General features: G+C 30.0%; 2 protein-coding genes and 1 long non-coding RNA gene across 7 annotated transcripts in view; 2 read left to right on the top strand and 1 right to left on the bottom strand.

The window, feature by feature from the left end:
* Positions 1 to 7,754, bottom strand: part of LOC106789796 (eukaryotic translation initiation factor 4 gamma 3-like) — a 46,124-nt gene extending 38,370 nt beyond the window's left edge. For 2 of the 4 annotated variants that reach the window (XM_014754282.1, XM_014754284.1), the window contains exons 1-2: positions 7,091 to 7,754; positions 6,614 to 6,979 (exon numbers count right to left, since the gene is read on the bottom strand). In XM_014754282.1, coding sequence (XP_014609768.1) covers positions 6,614 to 6,848 — 235 coding nt within the window. In that variant the 5' untranslated portion in view covers positions 6,849 to 6,979; positions 7,091 to 7,754. Of the gene's footprint in view, positions 1 to 3,983; positions 4,099 to 6,613; positions 7,041 to 7,090 lie in introns of those variants that run through there. The other 2 variants (XM_014754283.1, XM_014754287.1) reach the window with 2 other exon arrangements.
* On the top strand, positions 4,775 to 5,251 carry LOC106789797. The gene is made up of 2 exons (XR_001382033.1): positions 4,775 to 4,933; positions 5,121 to 5,251. It is a non-coding gene; the product is annotated as an uncharacterized LOC106789797 (long non-coding RNA).
* A 1,852-nt stretch (positions 7,755 to 9,606) lies between the features above and the next one.
* LOC106789809 (EF-hand domain-containing protein D2 homolog) overlaps positions 9,607 to 11,395 on the top strand; it is a 12,192-nt gene continuing 10,403 nt past the window's right edge. The window contains exons 1-2 of one of the 2 annotated variants that reach the window (XM_014754311.1): positions 9,607 to 9,689; positions 9,843 to 10,321. In XM_014754311.1, coding sequence (XP_014609797.1) covers positions 10,152 to 10,321 — 170 coding nt within the window. In that variant the 5' untranslated portion in view covers positions 9,607 to 9,689; positions 9,843 to 10,151. The remainder of the gene's footprint in view (positions 9,690 to 9,842; positions 10,322 to 11,395) is intronic. The other variant, XM_014754312.1, reaches the window with a different exon arrangement.

Genomic DNA, 11,395 nt, shown 5'->3' with positions numbered 1-11,395 from the left:
TAATTCTAATAATTAATTGCATTTATGTGTGTAACTGTGTCATATATATAAATATATGAATGGAATGAAATAGTTTTTCTTTCGTTAAACGGTTCTGTTGCACACCGATCGATCGAAAAAAAAAAAATATATATATATAGCTGGTATAAGAAATAGGGTTTCATCGATAGGGTATTTTTCAATTCCAGGTATCTGAGTTAGATTCCGGAAACGATTGGAATTTTTAAGCAAGTAGCAGCAGTCAAACTGTGCATTCAACTGACCCCAAAGATTTTTCAACAATTCCTAATAATATCCGGTTCAAGCAGGACACATTTTTTTTTCATTCAAGCCATACGAAATGCAACTTCGACAATTGGGATTACGAAAAAATCAATTTTGTATAATTATATAGAAAAACCTATACACGATTAAGTTAATCAACAATAATATATTAAACAACAACAACAAATAAAATAAAATAAAATAAAATAAAAAGAATAATGTTAAAAAATACACGAATCATAATTATTATCAAAATATAATACATTCCCAATTCAAATATTCGATGATATATAATAAACGATAAATAAAATAATTTCATCATGATATCAACATGAAAAACAGAAAGAAGAAGAAGAAGTAGAAGTAGGAGTAGAAGTAATGGGGAGGAAAAGGGGATCTGAGGGGGGGAAAGTGAGGAAGAGACGAACCATACAAGTCGCTCTTTCCAGGGGTCTTTGAGCCCTCGAGCCGTTGACCTTGGAAAGGTAGCATGGAAACCTCGTGGTGTCGAGCAGTAGTACTCTCCTCTACGTGGGCGTTTAGTACGAGGTTACCGGAATGAGAGGTTGGGATGGTGGGAGAGGGGGAGGGGGAGGGGTCAGAGGGAAGAAGAAAAGGGAGAGAGGTTTGGGAGGAGAATTTGAAGAGGAGGTTGAGGAAGATAAGAGAAACGAAGATTCAACGCAGCAGACACAACGAAAGAAAGAAATGAACGAACGTGCGAACGTCTGGACGAAGTAGGAAAGGAAAGGAAAGGCGAGGAAAGGAGAGGAGAGGAGGAGGGGTGTATATGAAAGGGAGGAAGAGGAGGGTCGATATATCCCCGACTTTCTCTCCCTCGTCCGGGCAACGAACCCTGCCTGCCACCCCTTGCCAAACAGCCTTTATATTCTTGCAAGCAATACGCGTTATTGCGTGCTAACCCTGAAAACCATCTGAAATTGGGCACCGACAGAACCCCCTAACCACCGTCGCCAACACCGTGGTCAAGAGCCTTACCCAAATTGAGAAGGGCTAATAACTGGGAAAGAGAAAGAAGGGTGAAATAAAGATGGATGAATTGATATATAGATTGATAATATATGGTTTTTGATATAACAATTTGTTAGAATGCAATAATCTTTTTTTTTAATATATATATTCTTTATTTTGTTCTATATTTTATTCGATGAGTTAGTTGTTTGTTTTTTCTTTTTGAAAAAAAATTCTGTTTTTTTTTAATATATTCTCTCTTTTGTTCTTTATTTTATTCGATGAGTTAGTTGTTTGTTTTTTCTTTTGAAAAAAAATTCTGTTTTTTTTTTAATATATTCTCTCTTTTGTTCTTTATTTTATTCGATGAGTTAGTTGTTTGTTTTTTCTTTTTGAAAAAAAATTCTGTTTTTTTTTAATATATTCTCTCTTTTGTTCTTTATTTTATTGTATGAGTTAGTTGTTTGTTTGTTTTTTGAAATAAAATTCATTTCAAGCTTTACCTAGTCGGTAATTTCGTTTCCTTGAAAAAGGTGTATGATTCAGTAAAGGTAACTTCTTTATCGACGGACAAGAAGGAAATTATTATAAATTAGTTAGAGAACTTAATATATGTATGTATTTCGTTAATCTTATACGTGACTACGAATTTAATTTAAGCGTTGTGTTAACAGGACAATGATATCGGAAAAAAAGTATCGTATGGCCTCTCTCTATCTATCTATCTATCTCTCTTTCTCTCTCTTTATTTTCGAGACATATGATAATAAAATACGGTATTGTTTTATATCAGGTAAATCGAGTCCTCGACCGACCAAAACGGTAATCATGAGAAATGTCACGTAGCACGGGTTAGACCTTATTCGCGGTTCTCTGATTGGTCGTCGCGTTTCGTTCTTAATGCTTTTATAAATGAAGAATTTATATGTGTGTGTGTAGACAGTAACGCCTTACCGTTATATTCTGCCTGTTGCATAGTGCAAGAGAAACCGTTTGATTATGTCATCGATAGTTGAAAGTGTTCCCTTCCCACCACAGTTCGGTTATATTTTTTTTTCTCTTCTTATTCTTCCTCTTCTTCTTCTTTTTGCAATGTTTAACCGAACATTTTAATATAAGCGTATCATGTATTATGTCCCCCACCTAATAAAGTGTGTACCAATATGGCGCGGCCATATTTATTTTATTTTATTCCAAAATTAAATTAATATTCGTCAAATCGTATGATAATATTGTTTAAAAAAATAATGTGGGATTATATGATAATATAATAATTGAAATGATATATTGATGATTATTATTATTATAATAATTGTAGATATTTTCTTTTTGGAAATATTTCAGATAAATGTCAAACGTTCGTAACACCAATACTTTGAGTAAAGTACGCGGAGAACCGGTAGAAAATACGCATTCCTGACAAGGCCGCGCGCTCAAGAAAGAGGCCGCTGAACATCCGGAGAGAGAAGCTTAATCGTATTTCATTCTCTTTTTACACGCCAGTTTTAATCCTTTTACATTTCGCTTTGCCAACTATATTCTCTGTGTGTACTCAATAATGTAATCTTTAAATAGTCATTTTGTGTTTTATAAGTATTTATATAATAAATATATATCTTCAATTGAATTATTTTTGCATCAAAATTTTCAATCAAATGAAAATCTTTTTCTATAATAATAATAATAATAATAATATATGATAATCGTAAGAATTTTTTCAATTATACGAAAAAATAAAAGAAATTGAATTTTTCTTAAATATTATCTTCTCTAATGATATTAATAATATTATTGCAAGATATATGACGAACGCAAAATAAACTGCGTCTTTCTCTTTCTACCTGGTCACCTGAATAATGATCCGGATTTTATCGAACTTCCAGTTTGTTACCTGAACCGACTTTCACCTGAAAATCGCGATTGAACATTGCGTACGTTTATCTAGTCCCGTGCAACCCGGTTATAAAACGTTAACATTTTACCTTATATATATAGAGAGAGAAAATTGTGATATTTATTTATTATATTTGGTCGATCATTTTTATTATTTAAATTAAACAATAAAAATAAAAGAAAAACCAACCCAATCTACTTTTAGCAATTTTGAAACCCCTATAAACTGATCGAATAATAAAAACTTTCTTTCGCTTTTTATCGTTCAAAATAATAACAAGTCTACGTTTTAGGATTGATTTAAATAAACAATATGTTAAAATTAATATTTTTCTTATATATTATTATATATATATTAATAAAAATATATGATAAAAACAAGTATATAGAATCGAATTTATAACTTGTGGCGCCATCTCGCAATATCATTCAAAACTAACAATTAGAAAGAATGCAACTAGCGCCATCTCGGTCAATTGCATCCAACTAATTTTTCTACTTATCTCTTATGGCGTTTCAAATAGTTACACGTGAAATTACTATAAATTTTTACGAATAAAACTAAAAATGCATTTTTATATATCGTATTTGCATAATATAACGAATGGAAAGATAGTATAAATCGGTATAAATCATGTTAAACGAAATATCATTTTAATATATAAGAAAAAAAAAAAAAAAAAAAAGCAAAAAAAGAAAAGTAAAAGTCAAGACTTTTTCTTTCTTTCTCTTTTGTAAGATCAGTTCGACGAACATTCGACAGATCTTACGATGGTATAGTAGACAAATAATATAAACAATGTAAAAAACATAAGACCCTATATTTGTGTTATATACTCTCTCAACAAACTTACCTACAATTGTCGACATTTCCGTCGTACAGTGCTGTCGTGGGGACGTTTGTCCAGTTCGAGTAGGCAGTCTCTAAGTCAATGATGACACGTGTCCTTGACGGTTAAGCGCATGTTAACGGCGTGCACACTCCGTTACGAGATTTATAAATATATATGTTTAAAAATACCGTCAACACTAATTATTAACATTCGTGTCACAAAAAAACAAAACAAAAAAACTAGAACGAAAAATATTTCTTTATTACCAAAAATATCCGAATCTAGTAACTTAAGACACGTGGAACGAGAGGTTTCGAACCGAAAATTATCGTTTGAAGATAAAACCTTTCCCACCAAAAAAAAAAAAAAAACAAAAAAGATAGAAAATAGTATTATATAATTTACTTGGCGAATACTTTTTGAACTTGTTTTTCCTTGGAATAATCGCGACGAACTAAAAACACGATAAATTTCTCACGAATACTGTTAACAATATCGTCACTTATCTCAAAATTCTAATAACCACTATCTCTATAGATATTGATATCTGTTCCTGTATAAAATATGATTGCTTAATGCAATCGCGATTTTGCACACGTATGTTTCCTATATATATATATGTATATATATATATATGTATCTGAATGCAAGAATCACCGTTGTTAATTTACTGATTGATTACGTGAAAGGAATGAATGAAAATAATAATTATCTTTTCTATTATCTTTTATATATCTTTCCTTTCTCTCTCTTAGGAATTTTTATCTTCGAATAATGATTTCTCTCTTTCTTTTTTTTTTTCTACCCTTTCTATCTTTTATTTCTTTTAATTACAATTGTTTTTTTTTTTTTTTAATCAGAGAACGGGGAGGGAAAAGAAAAACACGCGTTGGATTATTTACGCCACGCACACGTTTAACAAACACGAGGTGACTTTTAACCATATGCTCGTAACTTGCTAAGTTAGAGTAGTAAGTAATATACTTTTTAATTATTATAATAGATAATCTCTCTTTAAATACACCCTTTTTTTTGTTTTAATACTAAACGATATATTCCGTGACGTTACACTAATTAAATGATATAAATAATATTTAATGAAATTTAAATGTATAATGCTTTCTTTATGAACGAATTCTATGTAACTATCGTTTTTAGTACTTTGAACTGCCGGGGGAACGGATGATGGACACGCGAGAATACAGTCTCGAGAATAAAGTCTTACCAACCAAACAACGATATAACTACTATGAATTGCAAAAAAAAAAAAAGAGAGAGAGAGAAAAAAAGAAAAATAGAAGGTATGCTCCTCAGTGGGCTCGTTTTCGTTCGGTTTGCGCATTAACCATGCACTCTACGTCATGATACTAACCTAATTGACAATATGGTTTGCAAATTGTAATATGTAACTTTTTTTTTCTTCCTCTTTTTATGCCATATGAATTAATTGTTTGAATGTATTCATTCGTAATTTAGGAATTCTATACATTATGTGTTATGTATTTATTATTAATAGAAGAAAATTTGTGAAAATTCAAAATAAAATGTATACACGTATACATTTTTTAATACATGTAATAGTAATTTTAATAATAAAAAAAAACAAAGTATGATTTATATTTGAAAATTGTAATTAAATAGAAGAGATTGTAAACGATCAACGTTTCGTATTAGCCGCCTTTTATAACTTAAGGATCTTCTAACGATCTGATTCGTCGAATTAGATTTCTATATACAGCCACACATAGGGGCCTTTCTTTCTTTTTATAACATAATGTGATAACTACACAAGGTCTTTGGAATTTACCACTTAAACATACTACTATGAATTATACTATTTCTTATACAGTATCGAGAAGATATAGATAGTGAAGAAGATTTCACGAGAAGCATACTTGACAAATATCAAAAAAGAGAAAAATTAAATCACATGAGTTGTTAATATGTATATGTAACTAAAGAAAAAATTGTTATATAACTACGATTTACTAGATAATATCATTCTAATTCAAAGTTCAGATATCTTTGTAAGATAAAAACAAATTCAATCATGTATTTGACCCAAAACTCTGATTTCTTCTTTATTCAATTTTGGCTTTATGCTGCTCAAGTTTAATCTATCTTATAAATATTTAAACTTCTTTTTAAGTAAATTCATACACTACCTTAAGAGATAAGAAAAGAAAGATATTCTTTAAAAGAAATCAAATAATTACAATTGTTTTCTATTGTTCTCTCTATATTCCTTTCTAATAATATTTTTTTATATAATATATGTATACGTATATTCAAATTTATTTAAAACTTTTAAATAATTATTTCAACACATTCAGATATATATATATACATATTAATATATATGTGTATTATACATAAATATGCATCATATAACGATGAGTGTTTCTTTTGTGATGTTCCTTGCTATAACTACAAGCAGGCACATGGCCCGCGTGACCATCCTAACCTCAAATTTTGATTATCATGCGATACATACATATATGTATATCTATATATATATATGTATACACATCTAAAGCATTCTTATACAAGTTGGCATTTCAAGTTGAAAATAGTCAATAAGGAAAAACGAATAAAATTATGAATAATAATAAAAAATGTGAACATGATGAATAATAATAAAAATGACTCACCTGCATTCGAAATATAACGCGGTGTACTCGTGGCAACAACTGTTGTACTATAACCTTGGGACAAGTGATGAACAGCAGGATTATTTACGTTAACGTTTAATACAAGAGGATGTTGCTGGTGTGGGTTATGATGATGCTGTTGTTGCTGCTGCTGTTGTTGCTGCTGCTGTTGATGATGATGATGATGGTAATGGTGGACAAGGTGGTGCTGTTTCCCTTTCGTCGGCATACTCATTAACTTCACAAACCAATTTCCGAACTATCCACTATCGTCAAATGTTGCCGACTTACGTAGCTCGCCTCGGTCCTCATAGGTACGTTATTTTCACACGCGTACGAAACGATGGTAACAATAATACGTTCTCGCTAATATTCATTTATATTAATTTATATTCGGGGTGAGGGAGTGGAGGGGAAGAAGAAGAAGAAGAAAAAAAGAAACAGAAAGAAATGAAAACTTTCTAATATGTAATATACCCCAAGACGATATTTTATTTTTCCCCTTCAATTGGGACGTTCGATCGACGGTGAATTATGAACTTGAATGAGAAGGAACGTACGACACGACACGACGACAAAAACCCCACGTAGGGGAACACAAATGGGGAAGGGTTATACAACCAACGAGCGGACACGCGGATGACAAAAACCCCACACGACGTATAACCTTATATATCTTCTTTATTTTTTTTTTTGTTTTAATTTCTTTCTTCGTTTCTTTCTTTCTTTCTTTTTAGATAATTGCAATGTGACAAATAAATAAAGATTAAAATGAAATTGCTCGATGTGTGATGGACACGATCGGTCGGTCAGAGAGAACACACACACACAAACATGCTTGCTTTTATTCCGCCCACTACTCTCTCTCACACACACTCTCTTCCTTCCACTGTTTTCCCTACGTAACACGAAAGCTCAAAGGATCTTCCCAAGATTCGGGTGCGCGCGCGCGCGTTCACACGTTGTTTGTTAAACTTTAATTGCGTTTATCACTCTGGCTCTCTTTGATTTGGTATTATTAATTGTTTTCTTTTTCTTCTAATATACCGATCTAAAAAGGAAAATCTATTCAACCCTTGTATAACCAACGTTTGATCAACGTACCACCTAAGTTAAATATTGCATACGGTTTCTCTTGTTTTTCTTCTTTTTTTCCCCTATTTTTTTTTTTTTCCCTTTTTTTTTTTTTTTTTTTTTTTTGTAAAAGAACGAGTATTCTGAACGAGAGATATGAACAGAGGAACGTTATGTACCAATTGGAACAGCCAATTCTCTCTATTTAGTGGAAATAATACCAGATGGCGTTATTAATTCTTCTTACTTCTATGTGAATGTTCCGTGGTTGAAATACTGAATTTTCTTTTAAGTGCTAATATTTTAATATAGATATTAATATATAATATATATATATATGTATGTAGATAATAAATTTAATTGTTTACCGTAAGGAAAGTTATTTTTATCAAACTTTGATGCTATATATATAATATTTTTCTAAGTAAAATATTTCTATACGCGTTCAAATGATCGCCATGTTTTTTTTAGGGATTTTACTGTGATACATCATAGGGTATTTTAAATTTTAAAATTGTAATTGGTTGTACACGCATTCCACTAGTTAATACAACAAACCAACTAAATTATTAATTATGAATGGTTTATATATAATTGAATCGATAAAATAATTTCTTTTTAAATAACACTCTCTTATCTATTTAATTTATTAGAATAATTATTGTAAAATGAACACTCACAGGAAGTCGTTCAATATTAATAAACTTGTACTCAGTTTAACCAATCGTAACGATACATAGTTTGTTACTATGTTCTGTGATAGCCAATTAAATTAAATATAAAGGAACTTTGATATTTAAGATAACTTCTTATTGGTTATAGAAAATTGATATAAAGTATTAGGTTAGCCAATAGTTAATGCGTTTTTATGTGTCATTTTTTAAAAGAAATCGCACGAATTTATTGGCCAATCTAATTTATACACACTTTTTTGATATTTTGAATATGACATGAACAAAGAAATCGATCAGAATAGTGTACTAGCGTATTAGTGAAGAACCAAAAAAGTGTGATAATATTTCTTTTCAGAAATAATTATTTTTCAACGCATTGACATTGCATTTATTCAAATTGATAATGCAACAAATTAATTAAACAGTTAATTACCTTAACTTGTAGATATCATCGATAAGTTAATTGATTTTTTTTTTCCAAACTTCGATAACCTATATAGAATTATTTGAAATAATAATAACTAGAGTTGCGCAAAAAATCTGCGCATATTAGTTCTTTCGCGATTGAAAATTAATCGCGAAAGGTATAAAGAAAAAGAGAAAATCAGGAAATATTTTCCATTATATCAACAATAAAATAACTCAAACGTACTCTTTCTCGTTTATTATCATGCAGCAATTTTCTTTTTTCGCAATTCAATAATTATCTTCAACGAATAATATACCTTCCATCAAAGCAGGTAAGATCCTTATATTATCTTACAAATAAAATGATATTAAATAAATAACATACCCTAATATTAGAATGTATCAAAAGTTCGTGAGTTTATTAAAATTTATATTTCAATCGAGTATAATACAAAGTAATCGTATTAATTATGAAAACAAAAAAAAACATTCCACTATCCGAACGCGTAACGCAACAAACAACCGCACGAATTTTTGGTTCACCTAAAAATTATTAATGATTATTTTATTCGATACATATATATATATATTACAAAATAAATATTCATATTATTCTACTTCTTCTATACTTCTATATTACAAATAAATATTCTTATTATTATACATTTGTGATATATATATATATTACAAAATAAATATTCTAATATAAAATAATGATGAGATAGAAGAAATAATATGAAAAAGAAAATAAAAAAAAAATATATATATTACATCCAGGTAAAAAATGGGGGTGGTATAAGTAAGCGCCTTAACGGTGTTTTTCAGATACGGTCCTGGGAACGAATCCGCGCTTGTACCAGTCGATTCGTACGGCGCGCCGTCATTGCACGCCAGTGCATGTGGTCTCATCGCGGTGTGTGGTTCGTCTTTTATTTCTCTTCTTCTTCTTCTTCTTCTCTTTCTCTCTCTCATTTACTCTTTTTCACTTTCTCTCTCTCTCTCTCTCTCTTTCTTTTTCTGTCTTTATCTTTCTTATTCTCTCTCGTTTGACTGTGTCCTATGTAATTTGACAGAACAATTTAGCGAGGATTTAAACAAACATCCAAGGATCTCTTACGTTGGTTACGTTATTATTTACCTTCACATAAACGTTCAAACGAATTAAAAGAAGAAGAATAAGAAGAAGAAATATTTTTCTGGTGTTATTTTACCTGTCTATTATAAACGTGAAAATTTCATCTTTTCCATAAAAAGGGGACATCATTTCAAAAATTTCTAAAGAAACAAATTCATATTTTCCATTCGATTTGAAGAGTGAAGAAAATAGAAAAAAAGAATCGATTTAAATAAAAAAAAAAAAAGTTTATATATAAAAAGAAGAAATGTCTGTCGATCCTGAGCTCAGTAATATTCTTAGCAGGAGGCAACGGATCAACGAGGATCTCGATGAGGGTAAAGAAGTTAAGAAACAATACAGATTTGTTAACGTATATACAGAATTCCATGAGTTATCTCGCAGGGAGATCAAACGATACGAACAAACCTTCAACAGGTGAGCAATGTCTGAGAGGTGATATTAAAATAATAATACGTTTTTTTTTTTTCTTCTTCTTCTTCTCTCTCACTCTTTCTCTTTCTCTTTATATCTTTTCTAGATTTCTCATATTCTTTTTATATATTCCATTCTCTTATATTTTATATTTATATATATATATATATATAAAGATGATGATTAATATTATTAATAATAATAATTATAATATAATAGTATTATTTATTGTATTTATTCGCTTGATCATTCATGATACAACACATTTCGTGTGAAAACATTTCGTTACGTGCAGTAGCTGCTACTGCACGTATTGCGCATTTGTATGCGTTTCTATATATATATATGTGTGTGTGTATTCTTCCCACACATGAATATTACAATAACAAAGATGCTGCGTTAACTACACCTGAGATCGCTAGAATTACAATCGTTAAATTTTATTCGCATATAAATATGAAACTTATTTAATCTAGACATTGACCTATTAACCGACACAATTACTGCTAATTATTTTCTTTTTATTTCTATCTATTCACCTTTGTGCATTCACACAGTAAGTTTAAGCGGAGGGGAGGGGTAGGGGGGGGGCGGAATAGGAAGATGAGGAAGGTCGTACACGTAAGATTCGATTATGAATAATCGAAACTCGAAGTTTGATTCATCCATCCATTTTTCGTTGTTGATTTTTTTTTAATCGAAATTAAATACGGCTATGATTTTGTTTATTCTTTTTTTTTTTTTCTTTTTTTTTTTTTTTGTTAGTCATCATTTCTCTATAAACGTCATTAATTTTATCTTTTTATATGATGCATACATACTTTGAACCGAATACATTGGAGTTTCAGAACTTTATATAATCTCTACGAAGTAGATAGTAACAGTTTTTATCGTGCAAATGTTGTCTCACCGAGATACACTTACTACTTCTTCTTCTTCTTCTTTTTAAAAATAAAAAAAAAAGAAGAAGAGAACCTCTACGGTATTTTTAAATTTTGAATTTATCTCGTTGAACCAAAAAAAGAAAAAAAAAAAATAAAAGAAATGAAAAATTATGACAAAATTAAATACGTGTTC

Source organism: Polistes canadensis, unplaced genomic scaffold (genome assembly GCF_001313835.1).
Source record: "Polistes canadensis isolate GaletaPanama2010 unplaced genomic scaffold, ASM131383v1 scaffold_204, whole genome shotgun sequence".
Lineage (NCBI taxonomy): Eukaryota > Metazoa > Arthropoda > Insecta > Hymenoptera > Vespidae > Polistes > Polistes canadensis.
Note: the sequence above shows the minus strand (reverse complement) of the source record. Positions and strands in the feature narration are given on the sequence as shown.